This window comes from Artemia franciscana, chromosome 16 (assembly GCF_032884065.1).
Source record: "Artemia franciscana chromosome 16, ASM3288406v1, whole genome shotgun sequence".
Taxonomy (NCBI): domain Eukaryota; kingdom Metazoa; phylum Arthropoda; class Branchiopoda; order Anostraca; family Artemiidae; genus Artemia; species Artemia franciscana.
Genome location: NC_088878.1, coordinates 9,053,552 through 9,076,383, shown reverse-complemented (window position 1 = coordinate 9,076,383; position 22,832 = coordinate 9,053,552). Strand labels below are relative to the sequence as shown.

General features: G+C 36.1%; 1 protein-coding gene across 2 annotated transcripts in view; it reads right to left on the bottom strand.

The window, feature by feature from the left end:
- The window catches only part of LOC136037021 (mediator of RNA polymerase II transcription subunit 12-like protein), a 154,741-nt gene extending 135,444 nt beyond the window's left edge, over positions 1 to 19,297 (bottom strand). For both annotated transcript variants that reach the window (XM_065719438.1, XM_065719439.1), the window contains exons 1-2: positions 19,145 to 19,297; positions 1,985 to 2,086 (exon numbers count right to left, since the gene is read on the bottom strand). In XM_065719438.1, the coding sequence (XP_065575510.1) occupies positions 1,985 to 2,086; positions 19,145 to 19,219 (177 nt within the window). In that variant the 5' untranslated portion in view covers positions 19,220 to 19,297. The remainder of the gene's footprint in view (positions 1 to 1,984; positions 2,087 to 19,144) is intronic.
- Positions 19,298 to 22,832: the final 3,535 nt, after the last annotated feature.

Sequence of the window (22,832 nt, the reverse complement as noted above, 5' to 3'; positions counted from 1 at the left end):
ACAGAAATTACTCCGTATATGAAAGGGGCTTTTCCTCCTCAACGCCCCGCTCTTTACGCTAAAGTTTCTTACTGTTCTAAAAAGTAGAGTCAAGAGAAAGGGTCAAACTTTAGCGTAAAGAGCGGGGCGTTGAGGAGGAAAAGCCCCTTTCATATACGGAGTAATCTCTGTTCGTTTTAAGTTTTAATATCGCTCCTTACTTTCCTTTTAAAAACTTGTTTTTTTATTTAATTGCTTTTAGCGACCAAAGCTCAGAGCAGTGCTCTCCATTGGTGGTATCATTAAATTGTAACTACCTTTTGAAGGTTCCCATATTGGACCACATACTCCTGTCAAAAGACCTTGGAGGAGTCTGAAATGAATGTACAAAACGGTTTCTTACGACGAAGGTTACCTATTGAGGTTATTAAGCCTTTCCCCCTATAACCCTTTTCTATCCTATCATTCCCTAAACAGAACCATGTCTACTCTCCATTTCAAAACGTTGGCATGTTCTGGAGCTAGAAAATTAGGGTTTCAAAATTATTGGATGAGATCCAAAAGTGCTTTACGAGTCCACACCTCCTACAAATCTGCGCACAGGACAGGCTGCCCCCCCCCCCTAGGTCATTCCACGAATTGGGGGCTGCGATTTCCTTAAATGGGGATTCACTTATGCTGATTTTATGGGTGTATCTTTTTTTTATCCAACACCATGATTTGAAAAACCATGGCGATGATTCTAGCCCACTTGGAGGGTTCGGGAAACCATACTAATCACAATTACCTTAATGGGAACATTACCAGAACAATACGACGAGGATTCTTCAACCCAGAACAATTCTAATAATTTCTATGTCAGACACTGGTTCCAAAAAAAAGATAGCTTAAAACAAGGTGACCCAAGACATGACCTGACGCGGGATAGCGACAGATAATATGAAGGATAAGACGGATAAGTAAATGCTTCTTTAACATTTAGTTCACCCTCAAATATTCGCCATCAACAACCAGACATGAAATGACTGAAGTAAACAGAGAGGAAGACCTAAGGAGAGAGTTTATTACCTGCCAAATTTCACGAATATCTTTACTGCAATCTGAAAGACCATTAAAGTAATACTGGGACTTGGCCTTTTGACATCATAGATATGCCTGTAGATTTTAAATCGCAGAAAACGAAGAGCCTACATTGATGAGCAAGGAGACTTATGAGCCGTTCAGAGATAATTTTTTCTCCCCAAACTTTTAAAAATACCAGAGGGCATCTACAGATTTATGGGAGATGCCCTCTTAGAACTGTGGTTAAATGGCGAAGCTGGGAAAATACCAAAAACAACCTCTTTAGTAGATTCGTAAAAGGTATCAAATAAATGACAAAAATCAGAATCAATCTCAAAATTACCCCGAGAATGTTTTGACAATCTTGACCAAAGAGGAGTTAATGCAGCCTCAACAAACCTAAAGAACATGTTACTGCACCCATGAATCCTTTTAATAGTCATATTATTGAAATAGTAGCTAGAGTAAACAGAGAAATGATTACAAATGTCACTTATTAAAACATAAAGTTGGATTAAAGTAGTCGTGCAGAAGACTGTCAATCAAAGACGCTGTCCTCCGTTATATGAAATTAATCTTTAAAACTTTTTCTACAAAAGAAGTTTTCCAAAGAAAAGTACAGAACTACATTAAACCATAGACAAGAAGAAATGAAATCAAACAATAATTCAAGCATAACATGAAAATAAATCACAACAAATAAATAAATGAAACCCAAAAAGAATAGAAATAGCAATAGCCACTTCAAACTTAAAACAAATAGAAATTACCACTGACAGGAATATGGCTAACGTCCTCTATGCCTTATAAGCGTCATATATATATATATATATATATATATATATATATATATATATATATATATATATATATATATATATATATATCCTTTTCTATAGAAGTAAATTTTTTATTGTTTTCTAGTCAAAGGGAATTCACTTACCTTTGATGTTGAGATAGTGAGGTTTTTGGCTGTCCCATACTCATTATCTATCTGGGGAGCATTTGAGAAGCCTTGTTTCACATTTGTTGCATTCAGCTCATCCTGAAAAGAAGACAAAGATCAAATAAATGAACAAAAAAGATCGTAGGAAAGAGTTGGACAAATAATCCAAAGAAGTATTTTTAGATTCAAATATCCAGTATCCAGTAAATTCAATATACTTCATCTGAAAGTTCCTTAGAGAAAAAATTCCCTTTATTATTCTCCTTATAAGATGCAATGGCTAAGACACACAAAAAAGGCAAAGGCAATATAGCAACGCAATCATTTTAATCAATTAAACTGTTTTCAAACGCATCCAAGGTAGCATATTTTGACCTAGCACATTGTTTAAAGCATTAAGTTCTTCCATGACGTAATGCCTCAGCCTCCATCCCCAATCGAGTTTCAACTGTCTGGACTTGTGAATGGATTTATAACTGCGAACTACAAAGACAGGAGTTGTCAATTTGGAAAAATTGGACCCAAAAAACACTTCCTACAAATTACACCAACCCCTTCCACTCTTCTCACAAAAATGTTTTTATAAATTCCATATATTTTAGCACAGAAAATTAGGGTTAAATGGAACTTGTTTTTACATTATTTGGCAAATGAGTGGCTATTTTACCGGCAGATTTAAGATATGTATGTATGTATGCATCAATTTATTGCCCATCATAAACTTAAAATACAACACTAATGGACTATAAAGAAAGAAAAGGGAAATAAACAAATAAATTTTGACAAATACAAACACAACCAAAACAAAGAAGAATTAACCGGAAAAAAATAAAAGTAAAACAAAATACAAATAAGACAGTTATATGCAAGACCAGACGTATTATCCAAGAAGGACAATTTCAGAGGTGTCTCCACCAATAATCTGCCTCCGATATCTCGGAGGCAATATTTGCCGTAGCAAATATTTTGCATACTTGTAGAAATACTTTCGTTTATCCCAAATATCTGAAGCAGTAAGAAGAGACCAAAATGGTGCAAGGGCGAGTAGATGCGGAACAGCAAACGCGCATTATAAACGCTAGCTAAGATACGAGGTTAAATTTAAACTTTAACGCAACTAGTAAAATGTAAGTCTTCCTAGATTTTCTGGCAAAAAAATTTTCAAAAGTTAACGCATGGAGCGAAGATTTGACCCAACCGGTACACCAAGATACGTCAGTGTATCTTGTGCTTTAATAACAGGTTCACCTAAATGAAAATTTGTCGGACGATCTGAACGGTGATTGAACACCAAGAACTCAGTCTTACTCTCATTGAATCGAAGACCGATACGTTTATGCTCACAAGTTACAACTGTCAGTAGATGATACGGTTGATTTTCAACTACTTCCATGCTTCTCGAAAGTGCCGTCTTCCTTTTCAACATATTTTTTATACCATGGAGTTCCCGTGGTTTTACGGCAGAAACACCTGATGTTGCGAGGGACGCGTTCGGTGATTGATAACAATGTTTCTGAGTTGGAGGATTCTTCAGGAATGGCAAGAGAGGCGGTTGCTCCAACTCCCCGGAAACTTTGCAGCTTCTTAGACGGACTATTGAATAATATTAATTCAAGCTTTTTTGTTGCCGTAAATAGGTGCAACCCAGTTGACGAATGGACTGCCGTTATGGGAAATATATTTCATAGCAGCTCGGTTGAATTGACGATCTGAAAGTTTAATCAACTTGGACACTTGGTTGATCTTGCAAACTGAGAGTTTTTTTTTCAAAATTTACAAGGAAATGCAGTTCTTGACCAGTAGAAAACATGGTTAGATTGTGTTCCTAGTGTAAATATAGATCCTGAGCATTCCTCTCTTAGTGTACTAAAAAGGCTTTACTTGTCTGTTGTGCAGCCACCACTGTATGATGGCATTCCCAAGTTTCTTCACCTCTTATTGTGCTGTGCGTGCAAGACGTCATGCGAATCTGTTGTCGACAGTATGGGCAGTATTGTGAACAGATATGCTCGCGGCCGTAGTGCTAGTTTTGCCACTCTTCATAGTGAGTTAGTTATCCAGTGGCAGGGCCCCCATATTAATGAAACATGTAAGCCATTCATTGAAGCTGCCTTGGATGCTCACTTCGGTTCACAAAAGAAGTGGCATTTCTTCTACGGAACTGTTTTGGCTCCAACAAGCCCCGTGTTCCACTTGTTTTGTGAATACCATTTTTGTTTTGTGAATCTCACTATAACTATTATACAATCCTGATCTTTAATGATTCAAGACAAAGATATTGGCAAATCCTGAAGATTGGTTTCGAATTTAATTCGTACAGAGCATACATTCAGAGAAGTAATACAGTATCCCGCTTTGTGAGTGAGTTCTCATGCTGCTGCTTTTTAGAACTTGTTCAAACTAAAAGATCATTGAGTTTCAATGTTGCTAGTGAAAAATTACTTTTAAGTCATTGTTATCCTTTATCCTTGTGGAGAATATTTTACTTACTCCACTTTTATTCATCTGAAAGTGGATAATTGTCGAAATCTCGCAAAAATAGCCAATTTCCCTCAAAACTATTTATCCGTCAATTGAAAGAATCTTAAAAGGACTGGTAGCTATCAAGGTATACATTTTGTTAAAATAGGTAATAGGAAAGCTGGAACTTGATAAATTAGTAGTCTAAAACAGCCGCACTGCAATGTAGCAGCAATTCTCTATTTATTTTGGAGATTACATTAGGCCAAAACTAATATCACGCCTTCATAATGCATGTGACTGCCAGGCTGCCAGTATTGTTCTTCCAGAAAATCAAATGATGCTTTTCATAGTTGCAGTGCACTGATCAATGAGTATCAAGCATGCAATTGGATATACAATATTTTCACAATACCAAAAGCATTAGAATGTACAATTGCATCCATAAATTAATAGCGGTAAGCTATATACAGTATACTTCAGACTCTGAATACTATGCTCGACTAGCAATTTTAGAGTAAATATGATACAGTGCTTTTAATAAAATGGCACACGTAATGTTACGGAGCTTAATATTTATGGCTAGTGTATGGCTTGCCACTGAATTAGATTACATTGTTAATTGTGATTCAAAAACTATTGGTATTTCTAACTGGAAGCTATACTAAGTTACATTTGTTACTTTTCAGCAAATTTTACGTATAAAAATACTTTTTCTAAAGCAAAGCTTTGAAAATGCAAGAGTGTCGGCAGCTTTTGGAATTCTGCTACTGGCAGCTTTGAAACTTTTTGCACACCTGCCTTAGGAAAGGACATAGATTATAAACGTTCAAGGAAAGTTTAAGTTACTTCAAAACTGAATAAAAAGGCGCTATGTATGGAACTGGAGCTGCATATGCTGGTTGATAATTAGAGGTCTAAGCAATATCTAAGAAACAACTAAGGGCATAAAGTTAAAATTTCAGGATTACTGTTATTGATACTTCAGTTCTTACAAATGAATTTTATCAAAAGACTACAATCAAGACTGCATCAAGGTGGTCAGAATAGCATGGATACAATGTTTTAGGAACAATGGTAAGTTTTAATTTTCCTGAAAAACATGAGGTGTAAAACTATACTAATCATCACAACATGTTTCAAGACTTTCAAAAGGGGCATATTACCAAAAATTATTCACAAATTTTATCCAACATAGAAATAGTAAGCCAGGTTTAGGATCCTCATAAAAGAAAAAGCCAAAAATAATTAAAATAGTCTTTTCTTTTCCAAAAAAAAACACTATGTCAACAAAGTAAATAGAAATTAATAAAAAAATTCTACAAAATATTTTTTTTATTGGGAAAAATTATGTTCTGGTCTTCTGAAAACATGGGGGAAGAAGGGTGTCAGTCCTACTCATATTAGTTTCTGCTCGTTTTGATTTTGATTTGGAAATTTACAGTAATATATGTTGGTTTTGAGCTTCATTTATTTATTAATGGCCATTTGTTATAGATTGCGCTTAAAAAATTATTTGACTCTTTCTGCTCATTTCCAGTCTGATAAAGATCTTTATTTCTCTTCAAAATCTTTAGTAAAAACTTTGTTTAATTAGTTCAAAGAAACATATCACACATTCCAAAAGTAAAAATTACATTGTGGCAGATAAATTGTCAGAAAAGCGAACCAGATATCAGGAAAGAACATAAAATAAGGAATTTAATGTTGCAAGTTTTGTATTATTAGTCTTATGTTATATATTATGTTTCCAGTAGGAGTGAACAACTAATAAACTGATACTTTTGTATATAGCCTTGGGGTCTATGTCAGGGGGTGTCTTTAGGATGACCTAAAGCTTAAGTAGAATACATCCACAAAAAAATATACCCAATATGGGTAGGTTGTCTGGTTTCAAATCGCAGCAGAGGTTTTAGTTGAATACTAGACATGTCAAGTAATTGCAAACATGATCATTCCAAGCAGTGACGTTATTCGTCAAAATCCCGGGGGGTGTGAAGTTGGAGCCAATTTTCCTGAATCAAGTGAAAATGACTATAAAAACTAAAAAATTAAGCCATTTAGTACCAAAAAGGTAATTTTTGGTTATCAACTCCTCTTGTAACATGTTTTTATACAAGGGCCTCAAGTTTTCTAGACTCTGGAATGGATCAAAGTCAAATGGGTTGCATTCAATATATGCACTTCTCCATGGAGTTAATTCACTGACTGTTATAAGGGGTGGCGGAGGGGTATGTCAATGTCTGAGGATTTTCACAAACATGACTCTTCACAAACAGCTGAAAATGCTATTACCCTAATAAAATTAATATTTTACCTATTTTGCATAATTTACGTTTCTTACCAGTATTTTACATATTTTAAAGACATATTTTAATAAGGGCTTGGGCTTGCAAGGCTTGCAATTTTCACAGCACAAAAGGGCAAAGAGGCTAGCAGTAACAGGTTTGGATATGACTTTGTTTTATGTATAGCTGTATTACCAGCTGTATAGCATGTACTATACAGCTATACTGTATAGTATGTGTATAGCTGTATAGCATGTAGTTCAAAAGACCGTCAGTCTGACTTCATTCTCTTGTTATCAGAACAGTAAGGTGAATTGTAGTCCAAGTAATTATTATCTTGAAATGGGGATATTATTATTAAGCTGTAATTATTAAGTAATTATTATTATTATTATTATTATTATTAAGTAATTATTAATTATTAATTATTATTAAGTACAATAGCTGTCTTAATAGTAATTATTAAGTAATATTAAGTAATTATTATTATTAAGTAATTATTATTATATTATTATTATTATTAAGTAATTATTATTATATTATTATTATTAAGTAATTATTAAGCTGTTAAATACAGAAAAGGCTACAAGCAGGATTGACATACAACAAACAAGAAAAAAATTAAATAGTTAAAAAAGTTTAAAAAAATTAAATTAAAAATTAAATAATTAATATTATATAGCTGAGAAAAACAAAGGCAATGTCAGCCAGTGGACAGAGTAGAAGCAAAAATGACAGAAGCAGATATTTCGCCTAGGACTTCCACCCAGCCGTCTTCTATGCCCAAAATAAAGAAGGAAAAAAAACTTTTGAAGTTAGTCTTAACAGAGAAGAAGGAAGACTGAATAAAACAAACCAAGCCATATTAAATGAAAGACTATTAGATTGGACAAGAAATATCTGCTTAGAGATTGACTCAGCTTGTCTACTGACCTAATTTTGCTTAAAATACAGTCAGATGATTTAATAAAAACTGACGAAGAAATGTTATTTGAATCTTTTAATTTTTAATTATTGTAAATCGGGTTTATAGGAATATCCACAGTATCTCTTTTTAAAGCAAGGTCTCTATTTATATATTTTTTAATTTCAATTGCTTTCCTAAAAGAATGTCATTTGCTTTAAAGAAAGCCATTTGCCTTAGATATTAAAGGTGCCTCATCACAAAAGAACTAAATGACCCTGATTTTCAAATACGTTGTGGGCCAAAGCAGTTTTTATTTTAATTTTCACATCCCAGAGAAATCTTGTGCTCATAACGTCGTTCCTTAAGAGCCAACAATTACCTCTCCTCCAGAAAATGTCACCTGTAGAGAATTCCCCCCTCCTTGCAAATCCTCCCATTTTTCCCCTGTGTATTCCCTGATCTTCATTAGAAGAAAAATTGAAATTTCTACTTTCCTGTTTAAGTCAGAGGCAATTGTATATCATTGCCATTACTAAAAACCCATTAGGGTTCCAAATATAAATATTTGTTCAGTTGATTTTTTTTCCTAGGGTTTTTCATGTGGAAGGGGTACTCAAATAAATTTTGGAGGAGGCTCAGTCAATTGGGATAAGTAATCCCAGTGTCCTTTTCTAAGATTTAGCCTACTTTTCAGCTAATTACTACTAAATGTGTTGTCACTGACAGTAGTGTCTTTATGAAATTCGTATTTTTTAACTGATCTTGTGTTTCAACAGTTGTTCTGAAACAGTCTTGAGATAAATACACAATTAGCTCTAAGGAAGAGACAAGGGAAAGGCGGAGGTAGAAATTGATATATTTCAATAGTAAATGTTCCTAAAAGTTAACTACTGGGGTTCAGTCACCAAACAAGATACTTCAGTATTTTGTAAACTATTCTTCTGAAATTCATTTGTGTAGCCCCTCGTCAATGTGTTTCACATTGAAGAGATCCTCTTCATATGTCTGGCCTCTTCAAGATTTTTTGAACTATAGAACCAATAATGATCTTTTCTCTGAAAGTAGAATTAAGCTGTAAGGTATAAATAGCTGTCTGTTTGACCATCTCAAAAGCCTGCACAAGTTAGTTTAAGCAGAAATTCCGTCCCTGGTCTTCCAGAAGGAAATCCTACTGCATGGCCGCATTTTGGCAAAGAGGTGGAAACAGCACCATTACTGAGTGGTAGGCAAACATATAGAGGGTGCCAGCAAACTGGGGACTTGGTGGTCAAATAAATCCCTAAGAAACATTCATGGTTATGCCAAACATTAGCATTCAAAATAATACTACAGCAATTCTGGAAGGCAATGCATTCCTATTAGGTGATGGGAGTGAAAAGACAACAAGCCTTACCAGATAGTAAAACCCTCCTAAAGATCAGATTGAGGAACATTCAATCAATAAAAGCAGATGCAAAAAAGATACTAGTTGCAAATGAAATATAGAAGTGTAAAATAGACAATATCTGCTTATCTAAAACATGGATTTCTGATTGTGGTAAATTGATTATTAGCCCATCAAATGAGCCATACCACCTGTATTATTCAGGAGTAGATGACAACTCTTGTCATCTACTACCAGAGTTGGTTCTGGTCTGACTTACTAGACCAAACTTTGGATGACAAAGACAAATCTTACAGTCATCTCTGTATATGCACCAACCTTGAATATGACGGATGAGACAAAGTCTATATTTTATGGCTGCACAAGCCATCCATGGCTGCATATGGCTGCACAAACCATGAGGCTTTATGGCAATTTTTTTCTTTTTTTTGTGATTGTGTTTTTTTAAATAAATTCTCCCAATTATATAAAAATCCTTCTGCTTCTTTTCAAATAGTGACAAGTCAGAATATAAGAACTACCATAGAATTGCTCTCACTTATATTGCAGCAAGGTTTATTTGCCATTATTCTCCTCAATAGATTTAAACAGACCCAAGAAGAGAGAATGAGTAAAGAACAAACTGACTGTTGAACTAGGGGTTCATGTAATGAGCAAATTTTTATGGTTTGTTGCTGATCCTTATTGTCATCAATTTCATGTCAGTGTTTGATTCAGTTGACCAAGACATTCTCTAGCATACTCTAAGAGGATGGAATGTCCTTGCATTTTGTACAACTTTTGAAAGCATACTATAAGGGCATAGAAAGGAGGGTATGGGCTTATGGTAAAGAGTCTGAACATTTTGTTGTAGATTTGGGAGTAAAACAATGCGATGTCCTATTTCTTATTCTTTTCAATTATATAGTTGCCTTGATTAAGGAGAGAGTTTTCCGCACAAACTAAGGAGAATTCCTGGAAAAGTTGTTCAGGTCACTGACTTAGACTATGCCAATGATTTTGCTGTTGCTGAGGATGATCTACTGAAAGCCCAAATGATGATGGAAAAAGTTGCATACTATTCTACAATGTATGGATTAAGAATTAACCAAACAAAGTCCAAAGTGATGAGTGTTTATTCCCAGATTCTCCATTCTATATCCCTAGATGGCAACAGCATTGAGCTAGTAAAAGAATGTATACACCGTGTAGATTCAGCAGAGGAATCCAATTAAGAAATTGAAAGGTGTGTTTGCCTAGCCTCTGCCAGTTTTTCTCAATGCAACAAATGACTTTTGAAGTGCTGAAGCATAGGACTTACTACAAAAAATTAGAGTCTACAAGGCAATTGTCAGAACTACTCCCCTGTATGGGTGCAAAACATGGGTTGTCAAAGCTCAAAGTTGTAGTAAGCTGGATGTCTTTGATCATGACTGTCTTTATCATATTTTATACATCTAGCACCAAGAACCAGTATCCAACAAGGAGATCCATAAGTAAGCTACTGTAAACAGCAGAAAACAGTCTAAGAAATTTCAAAATACAACAGCTTGTGCAACTGGAGCATTGTCTATGCTGCAAAGACTATTGATGCTTCTAAAACTTTGCTATAAAAGCAAAGCTGATTAAAAATTGGAATCGTCAACCTACAGGCCAGAAGAAATACTGGTGGTCAGTGATGGAAAACAACATAGACCTACTTGGAAGCTTCTGTATCTTCGACTGGACCTGGGACAGTGACTGACTGTGCCATGTCAAAGCTGTATAGCCATGGCTGATGGAAAAATACTATTGGAGAGATTATGAATGTCTGACAAGGCAGAACAATGTCTAATCAAAAGTAAAAAGTAAGTATAAAAGCATCTGTATGGCTTTTTACTGTTTCTTCTGATGGTGCAGTATATATCCTCTGTATGATATTTTCATACATCATGTGCACAGGGGCAAAGTTTGGGTTTGAAGAAGGAGGGTATAAAGAATGTGCCTAAAAATGTCCACCATGCCAATAAATACTGACACAAATTAGATTAGAAGTAAAAACTTTGGCTAAATTCTAAGGTGTCAGATCTGTATGCCAACACCCTGAACTCTTAAGGGAGACCTCCCCATTAGCTACACCCCAACACATAATGATTAGAAGACAAAGTATCATCTGTATAACTTTATTTATGTTGCTTTAAAATAGAATAAAATATTAAAAATTCATCTCTAGCCTATTTTTTTTATTTTTAATTTCGTTTCAAAATAACCAATGTTCAACTAGTGTTCGTCCTTTACTAGGTTGTATCTACCACAGCAGCCCCAATGATGCTTAGAAGTTATCTGTATGAATTTACTCATGCTGTTCTATAATTGTATGATATGACATACAACAAATAATTGGCATGACTTTTATCTAGCTGTGTCATAAGAGTATGAAGGGTAAAATTCTAGACAAGCTACTTTTACTTGTTTTGGAAAATGAAATTTTTAGGGTTGGATCTACCTTAAATTACCTTAAATCGCATTGTCCAGCGAAATAAGGATTAAATCCTGTAGAATCGCTGGTTAGTGATGACGATGGTTGGATGTCTCAACAGCATCCCACTCAGTTCGCCATGGCTTTGATGACCATTCTCCATCAACGGCTCTTTTAAAGGCAGCAGTGCTGGGGGTAGTGACCGCTTTTTCGGTGAGAGAATTCCACAAACTCACTATTCTGTAAGTGAAGAAGTTATTGCGAAGTCTAGTGGCAGCTTTCTTCTGATACAGTTTCCTACTATGCCCCCTAGTTCTGGCAGACTGGTCAAGTTGAAATAGCTTATTTAATGGAGAGCTGTAATTCACGAGCTTATGCGTCATGATAATATCACCCCTTTTACATCTGTAGACAAGAGTGGGGAGTTTCAGCCTCTTCAGACGGGATGAGTAGTTTAAATATTTGCATCCCTCAATTGATTTCGTAGCCCGTCTCTGAACTGTTTCTAACTTCTGCTGGTCACCTTTGTTGAGGGGGCTAGCAACACACATGCCAAACTCCAAATTAGGCCTGACCAATGCCTTATATAATTTAGTCATCACCATAGGTGACCTGCTAGTGATTGTTCTTTTTATAATGCCCAGGGTTTGGAGTGCTTTGGCTACAGCTGTCTGTGTGTGTATAGTGAATTTTAATTCTTTATCGACTATGACCCCCAAGTCTCTCTCCGCTTCAGACGAGATAATAGTCTGTCTTGATCCATCCATCCCTAACATATGATAAGGGCATTTCTCATTTTTCTTTCCAAAGTGGATTGTTCGACATTTATTTACATTGAATTCAAGCCTCCACAAAGTTGCCCAATGGGAAAGTACCCATAGGTCATTCTGCATAGAGGCTCTCTTATCGGGTGAATCGACAGTTCCAATGAGTTTGGAGTCATCAGCATAAACACTTATTTTATTTTTGACTGTGGTTGGTGCATCATTAATATAAATTTTGATTAAAGTTGGTCCCAAGATGGTTTCCTGGGGTACTCCACTTAATACTTCCACCTCTTCTGAAAAGAATACCTGTCCATTTTTTCCAAGTATTTTCACCCTTTGCTTTCTCCCAGAAAGAAACTGGAACACCCACTCTATGATTTCATTATGTATTCCAATTGCAAATAACTTGGTCCTTAGTCGAAGGTGACATACTTTATCAAAGGCTTTCGCAAAATCCAATAGAACTAAGTCGACAGGGATTGCTTGATCTAGATGTTCAGTAACATAATCATATGCATCAATCAAACTAGTTTCAACCCAGCGTCCATGTCTAAAGCCATGCCTATCATTGAGCAGCTCATTGGTGGTCAGGTGTTCGACAATATGAGTATTCACGATTCCTTCTAAGATTTTACCAGCTACGGATGTAAGACTGATGGGTCGATAATTGGAAACGTTGTTGCGGCTACCTCCTTTGTGTACAGGTGTAACGTTTGTATCCGCCAGTCTTGAGGAATCTGCTTAGTATCAAGAGACTTCTGAAGCATGTTCGTAAGGGGAAGGGCTATTTCCGCATGAGCTTCTTTCAATACTCGTGGGTGAACTTCATCAGGGCCAACTGATTTGTTAGGATTAAGCAGCTTCAGCTGCCTCTCCACATCAGAGGCAACCATAGTTATCTTTTGCATAGGTTCCCCAATATAATATTCTGGTGCTTCTGGTAAGGGGGCATTGTCTGGAGACGTGAACACTGACTTAAATTGTCTACTCAATTCAGCTGCTATATTATTTGGGGTACTAATTATATTGCCATTCACAAGTAGTTCTGTAACTGAGTGTCTCCCTGGATTCCCAGCTGAAGCATACTTCCAAAATCTCCTAGGATTAGATTTTGAATCCAATGCCAATCCCTCTTCATATTCTGTCGTAAGCTTTCTCGTGAGATACCTAACTTTATTCCGGGTTTGTTTAAATTTCTGATTGTTTTCAAGGGAGGGGCTACTTTTATATTTGCTCCAATACTTCTTCTTTTTCCGTACAGCTTGCTTGACATCACAAGTGATAAATGGTAGGGTTTTGGGTCTTCTTTTCCAGGAAATTACTGTATGTTTTTCTGTTGCTTTAATTTAAACCCTTTTCATTTCAAGCCAAGTCTCCTCCATATTCTTATCATCAATGAATGACCAATCCTGGTTTGCTAACTCATATCTGACCTGGTTGTAATTTGTGTACACATGCTTAATCCAATTATCCTTCTGTGGGTACAACCTAAGCCTACAAGTAATTGCAACATGGTCACTCACTGCAAATGGTGGTTCTGAGTCGACACTAATGAGCATCTCATGGTCATTAATAAACAAAAGGTCTATTAGGGTTGGGTTCTGCCCACTTCTATACCTGGTCGGAAAATCAATTGCTTGGTATTGCAAATGTTCATGAAGGCAGTCCAGAAGTGGGCAATTTGAGTGTTCAACCCCTTCTGCAACAACAAACCCATCAATCCAGTATAATTCCGGTAAATTAAAATCTACCACAATAAGAACATTCTTATAATATTGCTTCATGACATTATTAATAGAACATGCAATTGCTAGAAGGGAACTTGTCTGACAAGGGGAGCTGGGACTTCTATAAAAACAGCCTATGACTACAGGGAGACTTCACTGCAGAATCATTATCCATATTTGTTCAACCCAAGGTTTGTAATCTGAATTTACTGTAAGACCTCTTACCTGGAGCAGAGATCTGATGCACACTGCTATCCCTCTACCATTTGGCTTTGACAGATTGGTGAGTAGCTCAAATCCATGCACTTGAATTTGTGTATCAGAAAGAGCAAATGCAGTATGTTTAGGTTTCACCTCAGTGAAGGCAAAAACACTTACTTCATGCCTCGTTGACATCACCAACTTAATTTCATTCATCTTTGCGGTAATACAGTCTACATTGCTATATAGTACCATTAGTCCTTCAATAACAGTATTGTCGTCATTAGCTTTGCTTGATCCAGAATCACATGATTCAAAAGAAATGGTATCCAATATGAGTTCATAGTTTCTGGTATCCAATCTAGCACTAACATACGATTCAGTTTCTGTATATTTGGGAGAGCCAACTTCACTAGTACTATCACAAATGGAAATACTACTTATAGAACTATTTACAAGTCTTAAAGGGGTACCAGATATATCTACAATTCCATGACATTCTCCTGCAACGGTGACTGACGCGTCACAAGAGTCTGGCAGTTTTTGACACAATCTTATTTCCTCTGATTACTATGTCCACTTCCCCATTCAATCTTCTCTCTTTGGTTTACAAACCAAAGTATTTCCTGAAAAGGTATTTTAAGTACCTATCTCTACTCCTTCTTTATGTAGGGGGCAATGACCTTTGATAAACTTTAAAAAAAAACCTGGTTTATATGATTGAAACCTTGGAAAACAGATAGGGTAAAGGCACCAATGATTCAACAGTGCAATTTTGGAACCACTGTTGAAATTATCCTTCAACACAGGATGGCTCTGCTTAGTAGTGACTTGGAACACCATCTCTTGAAGCCTTCATTACATTTTGACCATGCAAAATATGGACAATATATCCAATACACCCAGATAAAAAAAGAATATTACATTCAATCAGTTTCCTGTTTTCAACACAAAATGAGCTCCCATTTTTTAGCTATGTAATCTTTAAACTGTCATTACTTGATTATTTTCTGGTAAAAAAGGCTGGAATCACCACCAATGCATTAAGATCTGATCTTCTCTAAATGTAGCTGTATTGGCTTTTTCTTTATAAAATTAAGTTAAAATGGCAGCTAATATTATACTGACATGTTCCAAGTGTCAAAAATTCTTGCCTGATGTAATGGAATACCAGACTGACTTAATTATTATTTAAGAATTAACGACGCTTCTTGACTACTAAGGTCCCTGCGTCGGCCCTGCTGTGCATTCCTGCAGCGTGATTCGATCTCTGGGTCCCGTATTACCCAGCTAAGGTCAAATCCACTGCGCCACCACAGGACCCAGACTGACTTAAAAATGTTCCTTCAGCCAAATTCAAATGTAGCCTAGATATTGGCTTCTATTATGAGATTTATTTCTTTTGTGAATATTTTCAGACAGCAACAGGCCCTGTGAAAATATAGGTGACTTTGTTGAAACTTCACTGAACATGTAAAACAGGTGAGAAACAATTGGTGTTGAAATTAAAGGGTCCTCTGACAAAACATAGCTGTCAAATTTATGGGTACTTTCTCAACAACAAGAAATTGTATTGATTATTACTTGTAATAATATTTCACATGAAAAAAAAAAAAATTTTTTATTGTAGTTTTACTGATTTGATGCTAGATTTTTCCATCATCTGAGGAAGTCCTGCTTGGCCTCATGCTATGTTCATATTTTGAAGCATTTGACTTGGTTAGACACAACACCCTAATTCATTCATCACTGAATATACATGTTTTCTTTCAAATAGATCCCAATCTGTAAAATACAAAATATTCTATTTGAACCCCTCACTAATTAGTATGGAATTCCTCTTCCATCCAAAAAGCTAATGGAACATGTTAAGTTTCTCAGTGTTACAAACTTCTAATAATCTTAAGTAGGACATGCGTGTATCCAGAATCCTGAACTTTCCAGAGAAAGGATAGTCAAAACTAAAAATTTTTAAAGTGGATTAGACAGGTAGGTTAACTTTGAAATAGACAAATGTTGACAAAACTTTAACTGCAAACAACAAAGAAATCTTTGCTGGACCATTAAAGCTAAGAAAAAGTAGGCCATTCCAGATAACATTTATAAAGAGGCCTATATCACATTATTATATCAAACATTTCCACTATCTGAATAGTATTTTATGCATTTACATATTTAAAAAAGTTGAAGAAAAACAAAGAAATAAAGTAAAAAGAATAGACATGTCAAATCTACCCACAAGTATTCCTCCAGTATTTTGAAATTAGGTTCTGACTTACATTGAAAACAGGTAACTTTTTTGTTCTGTTGAATTTGTAGTTGATCACACCCAATTTAAAATAATTAGAGTTTTGTCCCCTTTCTTGATAAAACTTCAAACTTCTAATCAAACAGTTAGATTTGTAGATATTTATTCTATAGACCAAAACCCTTTTGAAACCAAAATTCTTTAAATTAAGCCTTCTGGAGCAGAAGTGTTTTTTTACATAACTGTCAAATCATCAGTACCTTTACCCTATTCTGCTTAAATGAAGCAAAAACAAGTGTTTTCAGCTTCATCATTTTGCTCAAACCCAATTTATAAAGGGTAAATTAGATCTTCTTTCTTGAAAAGAGGTTAGGTTAGGAAAATGATACTTTGAGGGATTGATCAACAGACTTGGGAGGGTATGTCCTGTCCCGGGAGGGTATTTTGAAGCACCTCTCTCTCCTCCTTCTCTCTCTAGAAGCAAAATCGTGTGCTTAAACAAAGTAGAAGAAAACAGTTTTGAACTTTACAACTTTGTTACATCCCAATTCACAAGGTTTCAAATATCTGCAAATTTATCTTGTAAATTAAAAAATGAACATCTTTATGACTTTAAATGCTACTTAAATAACAAATATTGCATTTTCAAAAGCTTGAGAATCCAAGCTTTGTGGCCTAGGATTCATTACTGAAAGTTAAATTTTCCTAGTCTACCACTTTCCAAGTGAAGAGTGGCTTGTCTAGAATTTTACCATTTAAAAGCATACCTGATGACTTTATCATTCTAAGTAGGCTAATAAGAGAAGGGTTTACAATACTAAACTATAATAGTCATTAATTCTGTATATACTAAAGATTAAATATTGTCATTTGCTACAATATAGAGAGAATTATAAAGTCAAACAGAAGACAATATCATACTTTCTACCATTATTGAGAATAATAAACTGAGTAAAATTCCAGTTTAGCTACTATTTGATAATCTTGGAAAGGGGTTATTTTAGGAAAATTAAACATTCAATAATGAATCCAGGGCAAAAACATACCCTGAGAAGGTAATGCCAAGCTTCTATGTTAGTCCTCTTCTTATCTCTAGGCCTATGCCTTAGAAATTGCCTACCTGACAGTTTACCAATTGAAATTTTGACAAAACAGCATTTTCCCTTAATTTTCAGTTATCAATTTCTTTTTTCTGGTTTTAGTTCTGGAAATGCAATTCCTGTTATTTAAGTAGATTTTTAGCCATATCAATGGGTTTTTTTTCTAAATTTTGGAAATATATTTCACTTTGATGATTCTTAGTGCTTTTAGTGACATATAACTGTATCAGCTAGCTGGCTGTAAGTTGGCTGGCTCTAGATGGCTGTAAGTTGGTTCATCAAAGTCCTGTTCCTCTGAGTAAATTGCTATCTGGGTTTTGCAATTTAAACCAAGGGTAAGGGTCTCTCTTACTCTAGTCTATAAGTCACATGTTTGAAAATGTTCTCTCCAAAATTGATCCAGGCCATTTTTGAAACTATTTAAGGTTTCCAATTTCATAACCATTTCTGGGAGTGAGTACAAGTCATTTGTAGATCTTTGAAATCTCACAAATTAGGATTGACCAAAGTGAAACTGAAATCAGTTTTTCTGTAGGCCACTTTCATGACACAAAGATTTATAAGGATCAAAGGTCATTACTCCATACAGGGAGAAGGAGAAGAGGATGGTGTTTTGAAATACATTCCCAGGACAAACTTTAGTCTGTAGACCTGTCCCTGAAAGTTACATTCTCACAACATAGCCCCTTCCCAAGATAGCAAAAAGCAGTAAAATTCTACTTAATTGACTTCTTGCTATCTTGGAAAGGGTTTAGGTTAGGAAAATGAAACTTTTAGGGATGGGTCTATAGGCTAAAGTATGTCCCAGGAAGGTATTTTGAAGTACCCATCTCCACTCCTTCTCCCTCTAGAGAGTCCTGAAATTTGCCTGCATGACAGGTCTATACCTATTGAAATTTTGACAAAACAACATTTTACCTTAATTTTCAGTTACTAGTTGCTTTTTCTCTGCCTTTAGTTCTGAAAATGCAATTCCTGTTATTTGAGCAGAATTTTGAGCCATATTAATGGTTTTTTTTTCAAAATTTAGGAAATGTATTTGCATATCTTAAATACCTTATAAAATGGATTTGAGCAAAGTTATGAAGCTGAAAACAATTTTGTTGTATTTTAATTAAGCAGAAGATATATTTTGCAAGGTTTCATTTTTATAACACACATATTTTTAAAGGTCATCAAAGGTCAGGGCCCTCTACAGGGAGAAGGAGTGGAGGTAGTTGCTTCAAAATATGTTCCCAGGACATACTTTAGTCTTTAGAGTCATCCCTGAAAGTTTCATTCTCCTAACCTAAACCCTTTCTGAGATAGCAAGAAGTCAATTAACTAGAATTTTACCCAAAAAGCAGCTAAGCTAGAATTGTACCTAGAGCACATGAAATAGTCATACAAATATTTTTTTAGGTCAAACACTAGCCTACTATGGAGCAGACATGAATAAAGTCACAGCAAGGACATTTTATAGCCTATATCATTTTATGGTAAATTCTAGTTGATTGACTTTTGGCTATCTCGGAAAGGGGTTAGGTTAGGAAAGTAAAACTTTCAGGGATGAGTCTAAAGGCTAAAGTATGCCCCAGGAAGGTATTTTGAGGTCTTAATACATATTTTATAAAGCAAAGTATTTATTTTCATAACTACCTCTTTTTGCTTGGGATCTTGAGGATACACATCTGGAGGTCCAAGTTTAGACTTCTTCAATGGTTTTTTGTCCATCACAGGGATACTTTGTTCTTTTAAGAGAACAATTATCCAAATCGTGGATTAGATGAATGTAACACTGCGTTCGATTACTTGTCCGATTACTTATCCACTTATCCCAGGTCAGTGTTTCCACTTTTTTCCTGAAAATTAGTAACGACTCAAAAAATCGGGAGATTATCGGGAGGTTTTTTTTAATCCGGGGAACAAATTAGGAGGTCTTGTTTTGTCTCACGTACCAGCAGCTGTTTGTGAGACAAAACAGCTGTTTTGTCTCACATACCAGTTGTATTGGTGGTAAAAATGTCAGTAAAAGAGAGATAGAACAAAGTAGAATCGAAAATACGTTTTAGTCTCCGGTTTTCACCTCACGGAACTTCTGGAATCTGGGCCTTCAGGTTATTCTTTGATGTTTTCTTTTTCTGGCATCTGGAATATGAACCAGTCCGAAAGTATATCAAAATAATCCAGAAAAAAGGGGCTTTTGAATCTGTAGATTTTCAGAATTTTTAAGTATAGCATAAGAAATTTAAAACAAATCTCGGAAAATCTGGGAACCCAGATTCCGGAAGGTGAAGATTCTTTATTACTCCAAAATCAGCTATCGATTTAATATGACGAGATGAAGAAAAAGTCAACAAAAAAGAGGAAGATTATTAAGGTTTACAGTATTCTAAAACACACTTTCGACTAGACTTCTTAACAAAACTGTTTGTAATCAATCAACAAAGAAAGGACCTGGAAAATCGTTTAAAGAGAGTTATTTTGCTTTTTTATTTTCGTCGTTGGGCTGTCTTATCATCTGATGTACTTTAAAAATTTTTTTACAGGAACAAAGAACAATGTTACTTTCATACAAAACTTATGTAAACTAAATGGTTTTATGGAAAGTCCTCTTAAACTACTTGTTCACATAATCACAATTAGAATTATGAATACGAGTCACAGAACTCAGGCGGAATTTTTCACTATATTACATCGCAGCTAAAACTACTTGATCACATAATTTGAACTAGAATTATGAATACGAATCAAAGTCAGAAGTTTCACTAAATCACACTGCAGCTAATCTTGATCGTCAACGATATTGTTTGCTCTTTTTGGGGCCAGACAAGCTCGCGCTAAAGAAGCCGATTTCAAGATAGCGGTACTAGCTTCAGCATCTAATACGGAAGCAACTACGCTTTTCATCAACCGCCTTATGCTCCCATCTACAACCAAAGTTTGAGGTGTCATCTTAAGCCTACTCATGCCAAGTTTAGTCCGAAGCGTCGAACTAATCGTAACTGTTGACAGGCAGTTGTGTTTGTCTGTTTTGACGTCCTTCAAAGTACTAAAGAGTCTCTCCACTATTACGCTCGAAAACAGTAGAGCGTACAAGTACTCAACGACAAGCTTCAGGTTACCAAACTTTGATTTGCCGTTAGAGTATTTCTGGGCAAATATAAGCTCCCAGTAGTCAATTACTGAGAGTGAACTGGTATATTCGCCATTTGGCAGTCTTACAGAGCACCTCTCTCTCCACTCTCTGTTTATCAGACGTTTGGACCAGGAGAATAAGCTATATTTTGCCAAAAATGGTGCCAGGCTAGGCAGATTCAGATCTTAAGCCTGAAGAGGGTCAAGTAGCTCGGAGAAGGTGAAAATGTCGAAGTCGAAAGAGAACTGGTTTTTAATTTAGACCATCACTTCCTTGTAAAATTCTCTCGCGGTAGAATAAACCTTGTCAACTTCGTCGGGATTGTCATTTCGTCAATCACTAGACACATGAAGGTCAGCCATTGCTGCTTCGGCATCTAAGCCGAGGTACACCTTTCGCAGATCTACGCAACGGCTTCGTCTTCAAAATCAATTTTCATTATGTCGGTACAGCTCCTTACTGCCCGAGCATTCATAAAGTTTTTCTACAGAGTTTCCACCAATTGAATGACTTCGATTTTCAGTCGGTGGAAAATAGGTGCCAGGGACTGGAAAAGGGTATTGAAGTTATTCAGAACTCACAGCGCGTAGTCCACGAACATCATGACGATCCTCATAAATGGATTTTTAGGGCACTCAGAACTAACTCACTGCCGTGAGTCAGATCTTCAAAATGGGCACTGGTACAATACAGGGTTATGGCATTCTACTGCTTTAGAATTCGGTGGACACAGCTCTGTAGCGAAAGCCATCTTGTTTGACCTGGTGCCAATACCTTGTGGACCACAGTCTCTGAAAACATTTGAAATTCTTTCAGGGCGGCTCTACGCTTGGCACTCATATTGAAATGATTGTATACATTACGACACAGGTCTTCTAGAGTCTTTGTCAGTTTCTTGCAGGCGTATGAGGCGCACAAATGAATGGAATGACAACTGCACTTCACTATTAATACCCAAGGGTAGCTTCTTTGAATCAAAGTTGCGCCTGAGTTGTTACAACCCATCATGGCGTTCGTGGTATCACTACAGAACCTGACCCAATTCCGTAAAGGCACTTCACTTACTCTTAAAAGCTCCAAAGTTTCCTCAAGTTAGGTGAGAATGGAAACGGCTGACCCGTTTATGCACTTCACAAAATCAATGACATCGATATCCGTTTCCATTTCGTTGCTACCGAAAGGAAGCACATACAGCGAGCTGTTTAATGGTTCCCACATCCGTCGTTTCGTCGATGACCAAAGAGAAAGGTCTGACCTTCATTTCTTCGACAACCTTTCCCTTGTAGTAAGGACCGAGTCCCTGACAAACAACATTCACAACTTTTTGTTTCCCAAGACGCACTTTATCAAGAATTGATTTTGGTGGCATCGCTTTCAGTAAGGGAATCAACTGGTCCGAGAGGGAAAATGGCAGGTTGTTGCTGACCAGGCATGAAGCAATTTTAGCTTCGGTCTCAAGCACAGACGGAAAGTTGTCATGAACCATGCACACTGAAATAGCAGGAGACATAGCTTTTGGGGTCACTGTGTTTTTAACATGCACAAAAGTACGGGCATGGGCATCGAGATCTGTTTTACCCTTTTTGTAGGAAAGCTCAGCGTTGCACCACAAACAGATAGCACCTTCGGATTCTTGCTTCTTCGAAAGGTAAAGGTAAAGGATACGGCATTAGACTTTACAGGCCATACCGGCGGTGCTGATCTCCGTTTCTTGGCCCTTCAGCCAGGAAGTGCAATGGGGGGCTTCTTCGAAAGCCAGTCTTTAAATGTATCTTCCATCTTCCAGGATTTCACATACTTTTGCTCGTAACGTTTCCATTGTTCTTTTTCTTTAAGGCCTTGGTTCAACAATCACCAATTCCTCATCTTAGCCACTACTGCTAGGAACGATTTCGATTTTCTTTTCAATTTTTCTTCTTCTTATATCCTGAGCTTCATTGGAGTTAGAATAATCTGCGTCCAACATTTCTCATGAGCCTGGAAAGTTACTGGACCTACAATAAAATAGAATAGAGAATATTTATAGAGAATACTAATAAAATAGAGAATATTAAGAAATGCTTCGCGGGCGGAATTTTCAAAAAATTCATGATTAGACCTTCTTTTTGAGATCCAAAATAAAAGTATGAACTATCGATGAAATCATAGATAAGTCCTTTTGTGTGCGACCAGTGCTTCACTCAACCTCTTCCGAGTTCCTGGCAATTA